At 43.4% G+C, this 17,964-nt stretch overlaps 2 protein-coding genes across 4 annotated transcripts; both read right to left on the minus strand.

The window, feature by feature from the left end:
• Positions 1-236: 236 nt before the first annotated feature.
• Positions 237-7,312, minus strand: LOC129168480 (ciliated left-right organizer metallopeptidase). 3 transcript variants are annotated; one of them, XM_054753797.1, is made up of 14 exons: positions 6,824-7,312; positions 6,670-6,763; positions 6,438-6,489; positions 3,807-3,956; positions 3,629-3,736; positions 3,480-3,561; positions 3,244-3,389; positions 2,970-3,153; positions 2,141-2,210; positions 1,969-2,065; positions 1,798-1,890; positions 1,599-1,721; positions 1,427-1,533; positions 237-1,358 (listed from the first exon to the last, which is right to left on the minus strand). In XM_054753797.1, exons 1-14 carry the CDS (start codon positions 7,146-7,148, stop codon positions 1,169-1,171), a joined length of 1,821 nt encoding a protein of 606 aa, XP_054609772.1. In that variant the 5' UTR covers positions 7,149-7,312; the 3' UTR covers positions 237-1,168. The 3 variants fall into 3 exon arrangements, with proteins under 3 accessions (XP_054609772.1, XP_054609771.1, XP_054609773.1); XM_054753796.1 differs by having other exon boundaries at positions 6,670-7,312; XM_054753798.1 differs by lacking the exons at positions 6,438-6,489; positions 6,670-6,763; positions 6,824-7,312 and adding an exon at positions 5,919-6,029.
• Positions 7,313-7,474: 162 nt separating this feature from the next.
• lrp10 (low density lipoprotein receptor-related protein 10) lies at positions 7,475-14,823 on the minus strand. The gene is made up of 10 exons (XM_054753795.1): positions 14,749-14,823; positions 13,975-14,104; positions 13,830-13,862; positions 13,585-13,729; positions 13,274-13,467; positions 12,611-13,179; positions 11,650-12,089; positions 11,335-11,529; positions 11,081-11,210; positions 7,475-8,989 (listed from the first exon to the last, which is right to left on the minus strand). The coding sequence occupies exons 2-10, from the start codon at positions 14,009-14,011 to the stop codon at positions 8,333-8,335; spliced, it is 2,400 nt and encodes a 799-aa protein (XP_054609770.1). The 5' UTR covers positions 14,012-14,104; positions 14,749-14,823; the 3' UTR covers positions 7,475-8,332.
• Positions 14,824-17,964: the final 3,141 nt, after the last annotated feature.

Here is a 17,964-nt window from a genome sequence, read left to right on the forward strand (position 1 = left end):
TTGATGCCCTTGTCCCCTCAGGCTACATTATATGCAACACAGTCTGGAATGCACGATGACGCAACCCTGGCTTGGATAAACACAAACCATATCATAAATATTTTAATTGGACTACATGCGGGTGGGAACAATTAAATGAATTAATTGCAATTTGAATGAAGTGCTAATTAAATTGAAATATGCTATTACTGTAGACTACATACCATGTGTATTTAAAAAAAACAACCAGATAAGGAGCAAATGCATTTGTATTTCATTATTAGGAAACAAATGACATACTTAAAAGGCACAAGGTACGTAACATTCGTAGTTATAAAGTAGTTAACGTTTTGTTTCGCTATGAATGCTTTTAAAAGCATCCGAATACAACAAGCACAACACTAATTTACAATTCAAGACTTGGTGTTGGACTGCACAAGATTGGACACATGAGGGCGCCAGAGTAAGTCGAACGTCTATGCAACTAGTTATCTATTATTAATGAAATAATTATCGATTAACTGTCATCGGTGAATTAGTGTAATCAATGATTATTAGTTATTCTAATTATTTTTATTAAAATGAATCCAAGTAAATAGAAAATGAATTACAAGTGAAAATGGTGTTGCAGTGTAAAAGGTTAGCCACATGAGGGCTCTGCAATCTCCAAATACCGTATTATTATTCGCTGAAGCATTTATGTGACATAATGCAAAAGAGGGCGCTCTCTTCCTGCTCCAAGCATGGAAGCTAAGCCCCACATAACCACACAACACACACATGCCCAGGAGCCTTTGCGACCTAAGGCAGAACACAAGTACAACATCAGCAAAACATTACAACATAAAATCACTCTGGGACTGCTTTCGTGCATGCATGGTCATGGGAGTGTGCACGAGACAGTCGTGACAGCCGTGAACGCGAGTCATCTTATTCAAACCGAATGACAATTTGTATTCTATTTCATTTGAAATTGTAAAAATATTACATTTATTGTTCACTAAATGTCTAGAAAAAAATTATGCCTATTTTGTAATGATAACTAAAAGTAACAGTTTAAAAAATTCTGGATGCTTCTTTGTGTAACCCGCCCTGTTTCACACTGCCCGCACTGTTGGCAGATGTAATGATAATCATCCTGTATTTCTTTATAATTTGCTCCAAACAGCAAAGAGTGGTGGCTCTGTGACTAAACGTCACCTGAGGCTGCATGGATCCTGACCCCACAGTGGGGGGAACATCTCCTGTATGCCACCCTGAGGACTACCATTAGACACACTGCAGCTGAGAGGCAGCAGAGCGTTGTCACTGCAACGGGGCCGTGGGCTGAGCAGGCGAAATGCAGGACCGAAAAACCATTCAGATCGTTGTTTTGACCCCTGAAAAGCAAAAACAATCAGAATTACTAGGGCTTTGTGGCTTTGCATGTAGGAAACGCTACACTTGCCTTGAGATGAAACCTGTAACGTTCTCAGCCTGAGAGGGTGGAGTAGCATCTGAATACAGACACAACCTCTCATCAGGGCAGAAAACTGAACCCTGATAGCCTCTTATCTAAGCACAGAAAATAACATTATTGCCTTTAAAGAGACCGGGATGACTTGTCTGTGTTTGTTTACCTGAATGCTGCTACCTGCTGGACAGTCTAGCCAATCCGCATCCACAACCTGGATCTGGTAGCTGTTTGGACCGGTGCACCGGTGTCTGTAACAGCGTCCCGTCACAAGGAGCTGTCTCTGGTTCTACGAAAGGGTATGTAGAATTGGATTAGCTGGGAATGGTACACAAACGTTTCCTCTTGGCATCCTTTGTACATACAAGTGAGGTCAGGCTGGAGAAGAAACAGCGACTATCCAAGCCAAAGATCTCTTCTGGTGACTTCCTCTGGTTTTCTTTGATCCAGCATTCACTCTGAAACACAAGGGAGCTAGAAGAATAAATACATATTTTAAAAAGCCTGAAATCAGATTTAAAAAAAAAAAAACATACTCCATTGCTGAGAGCTTTGTAGATGCGACATCCGTCCATGAGAGGATCATTCTGGCACTCCCCTTTGTGCAGATGTAAATAATGGCAGCCAAGTCCACTAGAGTGTGAGGGGAGTACAAACATCATTAAAATTATGTTAATAATAGGTCAAATATCTACACCACAGGTCTACCTGCCAGTGCAGAAGAAGGATGAACTGTTGTCTTGACAGGTTGACATGGAACCAAACATGGCACCTTCACCTAAAAGACAAATAAGAATTTAGTTCAGCCCTCTAACAACTCCTCAGACTAGTCAAAGATTCTCTATATGACAGGACCACTGTGGTGAAAGATCCTCTATATCAGTAGTGTCCAAAGCCGCACATCTTTTTTTTTTTTAACTAAAATTAAACATGGCGCCTAATTAGAACATGACAAAGAATTAGATATTAGAACCACACTAAAAAAATAAAAGAAAAACTTGAAGTGTTAATTAAATGTAAATGTTATCAGACAATAAGCTATCCGACTAACACCAATAAGACAGAGCAATGGTTTATTGTATTTATTTATTTATATAGTTATAATATTGTCAGTATGTCTGGAACTACTTCGACTGGATGTTTGTATGTTTAATAGACAAAAAGTTAAATATAAAAGTGGTAGCCCACATTCATGTTTTTGTGTCTACGGCCCTCCATGGAAAAGGTCTGTACACCCCTGCTCTATAAGAAAGGGGTGCTCTGCTGTTTATGTTAAAGCGAGTACAAAATTCTTTATGTCAGGGATGTCCTAGGTGAGGCCCAGGGGCCATTTTTGGCTCGGACCTTATTTTTTCTATTGGAACTCGGCATGTTCTGAAAATCAAATCATTTCAATACCATCATTATTACCGTAACTTAGCATAGCTTGACCTACACTGGATTGGCTTTAGCATCTATAATGTAGAAAATGTATCAAAGTGTCCCCCCCGGAAAAAGTTTGGACACCTCCGCTCTACATAATCCACAATTGTCTTACCCTTTCCCCAAACCAGACTCTGGGCCTTGCTCATGTTGACTGTGTACCAGCCGGTGTCCTGAAAAGCAGCCAAGGTGACAGGGTCGATGTGCACTGGACTGGAATGGTCCAGCACCGCCAACATGATGGACCCCTGCAGAACCCGGGCCTCCCAGTGAGAGGATACGGCGCCTCGAGGTACATCCTATTAAAAAAAAAAAAAAACGGGAGGGGTGGCGGCAAATGAGTCAGGTAGTTGATAAATGATGCTGGAGGTGTCCCTAAGGTTCCTCACTAAGTTCTCAAGCGGACCCCCCAGCTCGGGATCAACAGCTGCCAGGTGCTTCTGCAGGGCTAAGATAACAGAAGGGGTGTAGATCCTCATCTGGCCCGATCCATCACTGTAAGTCACTTTGCTCCGAGGAGAACAGCCAGCACCCACTGGAACACACACACACAAGCAAGCGGCAAACATGCACTAGCACATACTGGCATACACTAGTGTATGTACTGTGTTCACAATGAGAGAACCTTGCTGGAAGGAACAGTCTGTCCATGTGTGGAAGAGATCCTTGGAGAAGCCGAGGACATGGAACAGCTCATGGAGAACAGTCTAGAGCAAAATGTTACATGTCACTAAAAAAACGAGAACACAGAACTCTTTTCTGAGTTTTCTGCACCGGTACAGTCAGCTTTGTCAGTCTATCCCTGCAGATGACCACCACACCAGCCAAAGGTCGCCCTCGAGTGTCCATCTGGCAGTGGGCAGCGTAGGCCAACAGGCTAGGCTGGTGCATACAACAAAACATTTTATTTTCAACTGAACTTGGTGTTTACACAGGATATGCGCATCATTACCTCCGCTCTGCACTTGTCAGTGGCTTGGATGTGGACGTAAAGCAGGAAGTCCACATCGGGTAGTCCAGTACCATGTGGTCGGAGAACGATCCGGCGAGTGGAATCAGCCGCCGGGAGTACTTCACACCCAGCCAGGTGCTCATCTGGGATCTGGGAAATTGACAGATTTCAAAGGCAGAAAACATGATTTTCCCAACTGTTTTTTTCCAATGTACTTTGCATCTATAATGTCCGTCCTCCACGCAGAGGCTCTGGCCAGACATTTAAATCCAACTTTTCATTCCTAAAAGCTATCCCGTCCCTTTGGTTACACCACTCGCCAGCTTCCTCATTACGCTATCACAGCAAACGTCATGTGACACGAGCAAAATCGCCTTCTACCTCGCCGTTCTCAGCCAATCACAGAGCAGTGTCACTGATAGCTATCTCTTCGCAACACCTGCTCCTTCAACAACAACAATCTCATTGTGAATGAATTTATCACTGGCAAGAATTTAAATTTTGTCTTTTTTTTTTTTACTTTTTAAAAAAAATGTTTTACTTTTTTTTTTTAATAAAAATAAAATAAATAAATTTACTCTGTCTAACTGAGACATGGCACGAACCCCTGGACTATCCATCCATCCATCCATCCATCCATCCATCCATCCAACTATTTTCTATGCCGCTTATCCTCATTAGGGTCGCGGGTATGCTAGAGCCTATCCCAGTTGACTTCCACATTGACAACAAAGACTGCAAAGCAACAACATATTTTCGGGATTTAATACAGTTTTAGCAACGCCCAACATGTCAACTTCCCCACCCACAACTGTGGTTACATCCTGGATCTGGTTTGCACTACTGGCCTCACAATCCACAACCTTCCACAATCTCTCTTCCCCCACTGTCTGAAAACCCATCTGAACGTGTCACCTCTAACCACACACTCTCCTCCTGTCTTCATGAAATGTCTGCCATAAAAACTAAAACACTGTCTTTCAGCACCCTGGCGTTCCCCAGGTTTCAGTACTTGGCCCACTCCTGTTTATCCTCTCCTTTCTCCCCCTCAGAAGCATTGTCAGTCATTATGGCCTTCACTTCCACTGCCATGCAGCTCTACACTGCCACTAAGTCCATAAACTATCAAATCCACTGCACCCTCACCTCTCCAATGTATACAAAACAACTCACACTAGCACTTATTCTTATTGCCACATCATCCTTGTCCTTCAGAACCTCCATTGGCTAAGCACTCCTCAGTGCATCCACTTCAAAATCCGCTTCATAACCTTCTAAACCAGGGGTCTCAAACTCAATTTACCTGGGGGCCTCCATAAGAGTCTGGGTGAGGCTGGGCCACATCAAGTATCGGGAGTAGGGCTGAGATACCAAGCCCTTCTCACCATACTATACAATATGCGATACATGGCTCATGAGAACAATAATATCTCGATAGGGTGAAACAAATAATTTTATCATGTATATTTTGCTGCATTGAGCTGGGATAGGCTCCATCTTACCTGTGACCCAATAAGGACAAGCAGTATAGAAAATGGGTGGAATTTTTGTGGCATATTTTAACCAGAATGGGTGAGGCTGTTTTCGTGCAACATAAGTGTAAACAGGATTTTGGTTTAGGTGCCTGACAAACAGTGGCACTATTTTAAACTCATTCCGAAAACACATCTCATGTTTCTCAAGTAGATCATGGCTATAAAGTAGAAGCATAACAAAAGTACATATTTGGTGTAGTAGTGACGTATTTGCCAGAAAGAGACATATTTGGAAGTGATGTCGGCTCCCAGCATGTATTGTGTAAAAAGTTGCTGCAGTTGATTTTTCTCCATGGTAGTAGTTGCCCTATGTGTATTTGCTTGTTACATGTTCTACTGTGTTTTTGTGTGTGTGTGTGTGTGTGTGTGTGTTAGCACCACAATTGTAGGTAGTGTTCTGTCTTGTGACCCCCTGTTCATTTCTCCATGTGAAATGCTCACTCTTAGTTCAGTGGTGGCTTATGCTTGCACTCTACGAGTATCATTGGCGTAACTTTGACCTTGCAAAATGGCCCATGGGCCGCGAGTTTGTGATGCCTGTTCTAAACCCTCCATAATCTGCCCCCCCCCCCCTTACCTGCTTCATCCTTGCACCCACTCTCGCAACCACCGTCTCTCACCTGCGGGTCCAGTCTCCCAACCTGGAGTGAGAGAGGCTTTTCCACTGCTGTCCCACTGTCTGCAACTTACTCCCAAAACAACTCCATGAACGCACCAATGTTCCCTCCTTCAAAAGGCTGCTCAAAACTCACCTTTTCAGAATTGCTTTTAATGTTTAATACTTTTAATGCTTAATGTTTGATTGCTCCGTTTTCATTTGTATTTTTATGTGGCCCTTTGTGCAAGTGTCATTGAGTGTCTTGAAAAGCGCTTCATAAATCAGATATAACAACGTGTCTGACACGTGAAAGATCATCTGTATGACAGAAACAAAACGCATTTTTAAAAGGACCTACAGCAAAACAAAAAATAATCATAAATCCGCTATGACAGGGGTGATCTGCTGGTTTTAAGAACCTAATGCAAAAACGCAAGTCAAACATGCACTAGCACTCGGAACCTACTTCAAAAATGCTTTTTCTCATGCATCACTCACCGTCACATGCAGACACGTCTCGGTCCTGTAGTTGCTGTTGGCCCTGCCACACCTAATGCAACAATATGCTGATTGTTGTTGTGCTTGTAACTTGGATTTTAGTACAACTCCAGTGCAGTTGTGACATTTTAACCTCCACTAGGTGAAGCTATACCATAATTGCGCTTCAATCCATTTGCATGAGAGGTCAATTGGGATACATAGGGGTCATCTACAACTATGCATTTCTCACCTGTTGTAGTTAATAGTGCTTGAATTCTTCCACAGAAACTTGCAGTATTTGTTGATGTCCCTCCTAAGCAGCAGTGGACTGGATGCTCTCTGCACTATAAAGAAAATGTTAGTCTTTCTATTTGTGTGTGCGCGTGTGCTCAGAAGATTAGCACCTGACAACAAAGACGACACCATCCTCACTGCCTCCTTCACTGTCGCCATCATTTGTCCTTTGTCAGGCTCCGATAGGTGCTCGCTCTCCCTGGAAAGCCAGCTCTTGATCCTGATTGGCTGCGGTGAAGTAAAAGAAGGGGAGACTACCTGTCCTGTTGGAGTCTGCAGGGTTCTGGTGTGGCCAGGCGGGCCGATTGGGGACCTCTGTACGGCTCGGACAACTCGGACCCGAGCCTGGACCTCATCAAAGACGCACCTATGCAGGGAGGCCGGGAGCTCAGCCAATAGCAGCAGACACACACACACAGCTTGGGAAAGAGGCATTATTGTGGTTGAAGACCTGTTAAGTGAATAGAGTAGTCATTTTAACATCATAGACACATCAAACTTATCAAAAAGGGAAGAACGCATACCGGTAGTAATTAAAACAGGTAAAAGGAATGAATGAAGCATTACCAAAACGGGCAGTGGAGTCTGTTTAAAAGCTTGCAATTGTTTGTCACGTTAAAACTTCACCCGGTCTTTTCTTCTTTCTGATGGGAGGTCTTTTGAGAATCTGGTGTGAAATTCCACAGGACTTTTGAATACAAAAGCACTACTGTATGTGTTCTTGCTGTATTCTAATGAGCACTCTTTAACCCCATGCAACAAAAAGTGCAAATTGTTTAATCGCAGCCACATTTTTGACTTATATACAGTGAAATTGACCCACATACACCCCCCCTCCAAAAAAAATCACTTTCTCTGACTGAACTCATTACATCGCAGTTAAAAACTTTCAAGCAACTTTGCATCGACTCTTTCATCGACAATTCAACAAAAGCAACCATTTTTAAAAAGGGGACACCTGCAAAAATAAAAACAAATGTGGAATAATATTAATACGTATGGCACACCACAAGTGTCAAAATGTGACAGAGTTGATTCCCCTCAGGGGTTGAGGATTCAAGTTTTGTAAATTCAAGCTAGGGGGGTGCACGCATGCGCACACACACACACACTCAAAACACACTGTATATATGCTAAAAACAGGCACCAAACAGACTCTTTGGACACATTTCCATACATTCACTTAAAGAAGGGATGAGCACTAAAAGGTTATTGCCAGTCAAGTTCTACTAACTAGAGCCTTCAGTGTGCAGGGTTTTTAAATGTGCAGCGTGTAACTCATGGACCATCTGCAGACAGCTCCTCAAAAAGGCACTTAAATAAGGGAATACCTGTGTTCTAAAATAGACTATATTGGCAGGAGTATGAGGAGAGGATCTACGATACATACTCCACTGTCTAACGCTCTCACACAAATGTCAAAATATAGATAGGGAAGATTCTTCTGTGCAAAAAGATCACATTGACGTGCTGCCTAGCTTTGATTAAGTGCACGCCGACATGACACATGTCCTCTAACTTGCTCTTTCAAATGGCAAAATACTTGATTTTATAATCCAAAGCAAAATATATACATCTACATACATAGTAAAGTATTAAGGCACTAGTCACTGGGTGATTCAAGTGAGCATGGGCACGTCGTCCTCTGAGGTGGTGTCCTCTGACAGCGGGATGAGCAGCACGTCGTCGTCGGAGGAAGACGAGGAGGAGGAGGAGAAATAAGGGGAGGAGGAAAGGGGCACATAGTTGTTTGACGACGACGAGGGCGATGCCCTGAACAAGGACAGGCTCAGGCCCAGCGTTTGGAAGATGGAAGCCAGAGAGGGACTGCTGGGAGGGATGCCCACTGGAGGCATCAGGGGCTCCTCCACAGGTGGAGCTGGGGGGGCATAGGGAGGTGGAGGCGAGGAAGCAGAGGGCGACGACGGCAGCGGTGGCGCTGGGGACATCACTTGAGATGACACATCACGCTGCCGCTCAGACTGAGTCAACAGGCTGACTTTCTGAGGCACAGGCTGGTTGACGGCCTCCACAGCCGAAGAGGAGTTGGTGGGGGTGGAGCGAGTTAGTTCCTGACCCAGAGGAGCGACGTCAGGCTGCTGCTGGTTGGAGCTTGTTGCCTGAGCAGGTCTGTAGGGCGATCTAGGGATGAGACCCCACCTTCTCATGCGTCGGACGGCACGGCGGACAAATCGGGGCCTGCGTCTCCGGTGTGGGGAGCTGACTGCATCCTGGCGAAGGAGCTGAAGAAGTCCCCTCAGAGACAAGGATGAAGACTGAGGGAACAAAATGTCACCATGATAAGTGATTTTCTGCAATTTAGGATTCCTTATTTATGGAATGTTATGGAATATTTTCATAGTTACAGCATAGAAAATCTGGTTACAACCTAAATACGGTTTTTAATATTAGAGCCCTCTACATGTGAACTAACACCCCTATAGTCACCTCTACACTCACTATTACCCAATATAGTAAACATTATAAGCGTAACTAAGCCATTTAAGACATAAATAAGACTTGTGTGTGTGTTGCTATGAATATGTTCCCCTGGGAAGTGGAGTGGCAGACGGACAGGAGGTAACATCGGGCGTTCAGAGTTGAGTGTTAGCCTAGCATAGTTTACGGCCGCAACAGTAGCCCGTGTTTTTATTAGGGATTTTTTGTTAGAGATTATTGTGCCTGTTGTGACATAATTCAAACCTGCAACCTGTTGTTCCCGCGATCAAGGCTGGTCTCTCACCGAACATTACTGACACCTAGTGACCAGTGTAGAATACAGTCATACCTTGTTTATCGCAGTTAATTGGTTCCAGATCCTGACCGAAATAAGTGAATTTCTTCAAAGTGGGACTCCTTATTTATAAATGGAATATTTTCATAGTCAGACCATAGAAAAACTATTTACTACCTTCTAAATACAGGTTTTAACTCGGGCTCTCAAAAATAGCACGTTAATGGCGGTAACAAATTAATTTCATTAACTATGTTAAAAATGTTTGCGTATTTAACAGCACATCTCATGTCTAGCCACACCTCTCTGTTACGACAGCAGACAGAAGCATCCCCACAAAGTCACACATAGTCTGCCGCTTTTTAATAACTTCATTCTGATCTGAATACATCAACAGCAGTGCAGTTCCAACACCTACAACTCACAAACACATCTCTAGTCCTCCTTGGAACGACACTTCCTCATTGCAACTAGACCACTGCGAGGTGCGTGATACTCTGAAAATCAGCAAAATGTCTTTATTCATGTGTATGTGTTGTCTAAATAAACAGAAAGACAAATAAAAACTATAACTGGATATTGTTATCACACTAACATAACTCTTACTGCGGAAGTACAATTTGCTGCATTTAAGTATGCTCGGCAACCCCAGAATATACTGTACATCACACAAATTACGTGGTGTCTTTGAACACAACCCTTCTTAGCTCGTAATAACACGGTTAAATGTGTGATTCAAAGTTGTGCTACTAGCAGCGTTAGGCAAATACATTTTCAGACAGGTGTGGTCTGTTTTAACTTTCAGTTCATTTAGAGATGTTAATACATACAATACAAATATGTCTAATTTTGTCTGTTATTTTTTTATTAATAAAATACAGTAATGGGCATATTTCACACATAGTTGCAAATGGTGATTAATCATGACTACCTTATTGAAAACTAATTTGATAAAAAAAATTGTAATCATTTCACGACCCTAGTTTTAACACTATTAGAGCCCTCGAGACATTAAATAACACCACTATTGTCACCTTTACACTCGTATTACCCAATATGGTAAACATAACAATAGAAAATAAGAGGGTTTTTTTTTTTTTTAAACTTCCGGCGCTCCCTACGGTGACTAATGTAATGTAGCGTTCTTATAGTCACACAGACTTTGACATTCTTTTCAAGTTTTATTGCCAACCTTAAGTGGTCAATTCCAACACAGAACACAGTACAGCTCACACACTTGTCTCCTCCTCATGCTCTCTCCCACAACACTTCCGCCTTATCCACCAATAACATTAACAGCAAGATGCATTCACGAACATCAGAACAACAGGTCGTTACAGAAATATTGCTGATACCTAGTGCGTTTTCTGAATGTCTTATAATTGTATTTTAGTTCATTTAGACATTTTTATGCATAAAAATGCTTAATTTGGGCAAAATATACGTAAAATTTGCTTCAATATGCAGCTTTGTTTGACTAATAATAGTCCTCCGTATTCAACCACGCAGCATGATTTATTAATTGATATATTTTTGAAAAAACGTAATGAATTGAAGCTGTGAAATTTGAGGCACAAAGTGACGATGGACTATGCATTTCTTGTGAGTAAATATTATATGCATCGTGCATTACCTCATTGGGGTTTTCTGTGGGGAAGTCCTCCACTGGAGGGATGATCCCTTGTGCAATCAGCTGACCATAGGAGGGAGGGGCCTGCTGCTGAATCAGCTCCGCTTCGTGTCGGCTGATTGGTGCAAACAGGCTGCGTGTGGAAAACACATTTGGATGCATGGACACACTGCTATCAGGGATCATGTGAGTAGTCTTTGTCCATTTTAAACTGTACTGTATCTTAAATGTGTGTTGAATTCAGTAAGAGAAGTTACCTGTACTCCCTGGTCCTGAGCGAGTACAGCTTACAGGTGCATCCCATGGCGATGACCAACAGGAGCCCACATACCAGGCTGCCCACCGTCGCCGCGGTGATGACCTTGCGTGGCAGGACCACTGTGCAGTTAAGCTCGTCGGTGCCGTCCTTGCAATCCACCTGGCCATCGCAGCGCCAGCTCTCAAACACACACCTGGGATAAAACAGGATGGGAATTTACTTCCTTAGCTTACCCAACTGTCAGGCTGTTGACTTTGTTTCAGTTTGACATTTTATGTAACACAAGCAGTTGGGCCTGCGTCTTACGGCTGACCTGTCACTGTCACAATGGAAGGTTCCGGGCTGGCACACGGTACAGTCCCTCTCATCGCTGCCGTCGGCACAATACAGCTGGTAGTTGCAGCGCTCGCTCACCGGGTAACACACCGGACGGCCGGCAAAGTGGCTGGATGCCGCCACCATCCTCTGCCCGGCGACACCGCAGGCAAACTGATTGCGACTGCAGCCTCGGCAGCCCTCCTCATCCTTCCCGGTCTCAGGGCAATCCCACTTCCCGTCGCAGCGTTGCTCCTGGGTGAAGCAGCCTCCTGAGGGTCCGCCGCATCGACCCTCCCAGGGAGGGCAGTAGCTCCCGACATGGAATGTGGCGTTGAAACCGCTTCCCTCCGAGCCGGGGAGCGTCTGGTAGGTGAGCGACAAGAGGCCGGTGTGGGACTCCACTTGGATAGATTTGTAATTGGATGCGCTTGTGATCTGTTCCAACATAAAAGATAATAATGAAAGCAAAAGTAAAAAAACTGCATGTGATGGCTGACGGGCGTTATGGCTGTAACACTGGTTCATATACAGTACAGGCCAAAAGTTTGGACATACCATCTCATTCAATGCATTTTCTTTATTTTCATGACTATTCACATTGTAGATTTGCAAAAGTATCAATTAACACACGTGAAATTATGTACTTAACAAAAAAGTGTGGAATAACTCTAAATATGTCTTAGATTATTATTATTACATTCCTCAAAGTAGCCACCCTTTGCTTTTTTGATAGCGCTGCAAATCCTTGGTGTTCTCTCACTGACCTTCATGCGGTAGTCACCTGAAATGGTTTTCACTTCACAGGTGTGCCTTGTCAGTGTTACTTAGTGGAATTTCTTGCCTTATTAATGGGGTTGGGACCATCAGTTGTGCTATGTGTGTCCAAACTTATGGCCTGTACTGTATGACAGCATATTATAGAATTGACGTGAAACACCTCCATTAAAAACACTCACAATTTTGATCACATCCCCTCTGCCCTGCGGTCTGTTGTGAACTGTGAGCGTGTCCCCAGGCCCCAGTACCAGCTGCTGAAGGTCCAGCCTAAGGGGCCGGGAGTCATCTGGATCCAGAGTCCAGATGCAGAGCAAAGGTGGGCCACGAAGAGCTGGAGGAGAGAAGGTCCCATAGAAAGTCTGGAGAAGTCCTCCACAGGGCCACTCGATAGGAGCGGGGGTCACAAGCGGTTCCTTGCGGGCGAGGGGCTTTTCCAGATCTTCATCAGCCTCATCATCTCTGACTCTGTCCTTCAGCAGGGACAACAGCTCATCTGCCCCGTCTGGGTTCTGAGTTTTATCAGCAGGATTTTGCTGCTCAGAGACGCTCACACTGTTCCTCTCTGCCATGCCTTCTTCGGCCTGTGTGCTGCTGGCAGTGTTACCCTCCACGCTGCAGCCCTCCTCGTCTGAGCCGAAGCCGTCGCCTTCGCTGAGACACTCCACCTGGCCGTTGCAACGCCACGAGAGGGGAAGGCAGCGACCTCCAAGACATTCAAATGATGTTAACGGGCATTCGCCAGAGTCATCTGTCAGAACGCACAAGCAGAACATGTCTATTACGTGAAAGACCTCGACAACATGTTACAGTACATCACATTTTACACCGAAGAAACAGCACACCTCTGGCAAAATTCAACCGAAAGGACGACACAGGGTACAAATGCGGTAGGAAGTGGTGCACCACTGTGATGTTTCCCCCTGGGAATTCCACAGGTTGCGGCAATTTGGTGCCGCAAAGAACGAGCGGCTCACCGTCAGCAGATGATTTGATGGACAACCACTCCTTCCTGCACCGAGTCGAAAACTGGGAAAAGCTATGAGAAAAGTGACCACACCTTTGTTTATCCATTTGCCTTAAAATGAAGATCTATTCCACAGACAAGGTGGATGCGGATGTGTGTGTGTGTGTGTGTGTGTGTGTGTGTGTGTACCTGACCACTACAGGCTCTCCCACCAAACCCTTAATGGTCCAGCAGTCATTTGTGGCACCAAAGTGGTAGGACCAGGTGTGGTATGTAGAACTCCTTATTTCTCCCACTTTGCTGTCCAGTATTTGAGGGGAATGTCCACAGTGGTCTGAGGGTGGCAGGGGTAGAAAATATACAGAAATAAATTAACATTAAACTGACGTAATTGAAAGAATGGTGAATATATGACATTTTATAATAGTCCTTACCAAAACAAAGAGCACAGCGTAACCTACTGCATGCTGCAAACAAGCAGAAACAGAACACGTTTTCCACAAGTAGACATGCAAACATGAACACTTCAATAATCTTACAAACAACCTCAAACACATTAATGAATGTGTAATCACTCACCAGCTATGCAAAAAAGGAGGGTGTAGATGTGCATCATTGCGGTAATGCCTCTAAAACACGTATATAATGGGTAAATAGATTGTCAGAAAAGTGACATTTTGGATGGGTTGTTTGTTCAGGAAGACGTCACCTGCAGAGCAAAAAAAAGATCTTTATAGCAAAAGACGCTTTACATTAAAACTGAAGAGCTTAGGAGCCAAGTATTGCATTAATCACATTAGTGAGTGCGAGACAGCTATAATTAAAATGTATGCAGCCTTACGAACCAAACAACACATTTGTCACTTTATCAGGTTCGCCAGCTACCACAGGACTGTTGTATTAGAGGATGTTTCACACATTATTTTCACAAAACCACACTCATTTCCTTCTCGTAGTCCTTCGACCATGACGACAGAAAGGCTAAAGTTAGCATCACCGAGGAGAAACCATCGTCAATGTGACTGTGCTGTTTTAGACATCTGTTAAAAAAAGACGCTTCCTTGTTACAACGACGGCTACAGGTCGTTTAATTGTTCACTTTGTTAACATCGAGGGTATATATTTGTCAGGATTAATGATAAGGGGTAGTTGCTGATCACAAGCGCTTTACTAGCCGTTAGCTTCTTGTCGAAGTACATGCTAACTTCCTCTAAAAGTCGCCTTTTACCGGCTGCGACGCCCACCAAAAGGGGCTTGGAACCTTACACAGTAACATAAAACAGCTGACGAAGCTTTACATAAAAGCTGGGGAATCATAAAAAAATGGTTAAATGTGAAGACAAAGCGATTTACCCAGTCAGTCGGGACTTTTTTTGTTGACAAGTTCAGAACTACTTCCGTGTTTCCCCCACCACCAGTACAACGATGACGTAAGAGGTCTTATCATGTCACGTGATCGCACACTTAAACTTACAAAACCACTTCCCAGAAAGCATTTTACTATCATCATTATTAGAATAGCTGTATTCATATTAACACATATTCTTAATAATTACATTTGCATACATTAGAGATGCCTTTTGAAATGCGATTGTGAGAAATGCTCGTTTCTTAACACTAGATGTCACTGTGGGTCGCTTTATAGTTACAGTCAAACTTGTCTATAGAGACCACTAGAGGGAGACTGCAAAAGTGCCCACTATAGACAGGTGGCCTCTATAGACAGGTTGGTGTCCAGTTTGAATGTTGACCAGTAGAGGAAAAACAAGAAGAAAAAAAAAAGGGGGGGGGGGGTAATGTTGACCAGTAGAGGGCACTGTGGGACTGCGGATAAAAGTTGTAGAGCATTACTAGGCTTGTTATTATCCACCACCCACAGAACAAAGCAGTGCCAGTAATGTCTTATGCTTGTTTTTAACATTTTACTTTTTATACGGCAGAGTGTCATTACAGCTTTAATTCATCAGAAAGTGATGGTGGGCGTCCCGAGCAGGAGAGCTAGGCTCAGTGCTAGCTGTGAGTTTCGAGAGAGTTGGGAAGTGTGTTTACATTGGCGTGGATGTAAAGTCCTGCAGTGTTCTCCACTGTTAATAAAGCGATTAAAGTGCATCGGCGACGTGAGTTTCTCCTTCCCCACAACAAGGGGCATTACAATATTGACCAGTGCACACCAGGAAATAAACGGTGTCACTTGTTACAGGCATTGCCTGGACAGCTATGTAGTGGGGCTTGTTTAACCTTTGGCTTGTGGGCAAGCAGGAAGGAGAGACGAGACATGTGTGTGTGTTCTGAGCTGCTGTCTGGTGGCCGCGTTCAATAAATAAAGTTGGCAGAAGCAACAGGAGAAGTTTCCTTCTTTGCTGGAGTCAGGTCGCCCTTAATACGGTTCGGAGCTGAATAACACTGACAAGTTAAGCGAACGGCAAAGAAGACGGCTTTTTTTGTGTCGAATACAGAAGATTTGGACTTTGATGGATTTGTGGATGAGGATTGATCAAAAATAACGTCAGTACATTCTAAAATACTTCAATTAAGTACAACCGAATTCAGTTTTGCTCCCGCTGCTTTTTAAAAACATATGCTAGCATGGTTTTAGCGTGCATGCAGTATTGTATTGTATTGTAGCGTCGCTGGGAGCACGTCCTTTTCCCAGCCTACTTTGCAGTAATGTTTTGGTGCAAACGCTCCTAAAGTTACATGTTTGACCAGGAAATAGCAAGCTCAAAAGAAGACGGCTTTTTTGTGTCGAACAACTGACAGTTTGTGTGGATCTTGTGAATGATTGTGACTGAGCTAGGACTCAGTAATTAAAGTCTACACACGACGGCTTCATTGATTGAAAAACAAAACCTTTTCGTGCATGAAGCTTCTACTTGAGTCGGTAATTTGGCCGCTATATGCGGTCAGATATTGACCAAGGGAGACAAAATGGGTGGCCGCTGGCCGCGTTAGACAGGTGACTGCTTTACACAGGGTCTATAACATGTAAATTTGCTGCGGGGGATTTTTCAGCGGCCGCTATAGGCAGGTGGCCATTCTATACAGGTGGCCGCTAAGACAGGTTTGACTGTAGTTATAACTCACGAAGCGTTTGGAGACCTCATTGAAAACGCTGACAGACAATTATGAATGCCAGTTATTTGTGATGACATTTTAAGTGTCACAGTTTGGTTTCTGATGTTTAAAACTGTGAGATTAGATGTGCATTTCTGGTTAGGAGGGAAGACGACGGCCATGAATCTGGGAGGCACTTTATTACAGTTTGTCTCCAGTGGTTTAGCTCGTTTCTTGAAACAGAAATTACTTTCTCAAAATAACATGGGCAAACCTCCAAACAATTTGTCAATGGCTCACAACAGAATTGAGTTTCTCATTTATTTAATCCAATTACAAAGTACATGTAGTACATGTCTCAATGTGTAAGCACAGTACATCTTTGGAAATGATTAAGTACAGATAGTGTACAGTTAGCGCAGGTGCCTACATTTAGCACATTTTCCGAGTGAATAGATCTTGTTAATCTAAATTGATTGTCAATTCTCAGGTCTAATGGCTGTTGTCTCCAAAACATGTCAGCCTCATTTCACTGTATAAGTCTGTTCTATTGTCAAACTTAGTAACCAGTGAAGAACTTTAGGCTGCATATCATTTTCCTATTTTTTCTTTATGACAGTATGTTACACTAAACACATTTTCTTTTGACTCTGATGTATGGAAGTTATTTTAAGTTTTTGAATAAAAATAGTTACAATTTCCTTGGCAGTGTGTGATGTCTAACCTCAGATGATATAGTTAACCGTAAAATTCATCCATCCATCCGTTTTCTGTACCGCTTGTCCTCATTAGAGTCACGGGTATGCTGGGGCCTATCCCAGCTGGCTTTGGGCAAGATTACACCCTGGACTGGTCACCAGCCATAGCGTAAAATGTAAAATCACATTTTTTTCCCCAGTTTTATTCAACTGTATTCAACAAAAAAACAAGCATAGTAAACAGTGTCTGACTGAGAGGTGACTTGAAGGATATTTCAATGGTCCTCTGACAAAACATCCAAGCATCGGGGCAGTGACACATTGTTTTCCAGACAGAAGATTATGACGTTGTTTTATGTGTGGGACACAGACAGTGTGCTAGCATGAATTAAAGTTGCTGTCTGACTTGGTTAGGTACTGCACCAGGGCGCTAACCCTCAAATCTGTATATTCCACCCACTTCCAGGCCACGCCCCACGTCACGCACAGGCACGTACATTAGATATGTTTGTTATCAGCTAACAATAGCGATTTGGCAAAGTTTTGCTACTAACACTAGCTGTCATTAAATGAATAGCCTATCATAACCACACAAGGACTCCAAATTGTCGGTCACGTCTCTGAGACTGCTGTTGTATACGTGCATGTGCAAGCGCCACAGACATTTACGTGAATACCAGACAGTGGTGAGTGAAAGCTGTGAACACCATTCCTCCTGACCGAGTCTAAATTTAACTTTGAATTGTAACAAATATGGACATTTATTTCTTCAATCTGGTCTTTTAAATGACTATTGGTAACATCTGCTGACCAGTGG

Source organism: Dunckerocampus dactyliophorus, chromosome 15, assembly GCF_027744805.1.
Source record: "Dunckerocampus dactyliophorus isolate RoL2022-P2 chromosome 15, RoL_Ddac_1.1, whole genome shotgun sequence".
Classification (NCBI taxonomy): domain Eukaryota; kingdom Metazoa; phylum Chordata; class Actinopteri; order Syngnathiformes; family Syngnathidae; genus Dunckerocampus; species Dunckerocampus dactyliophorus.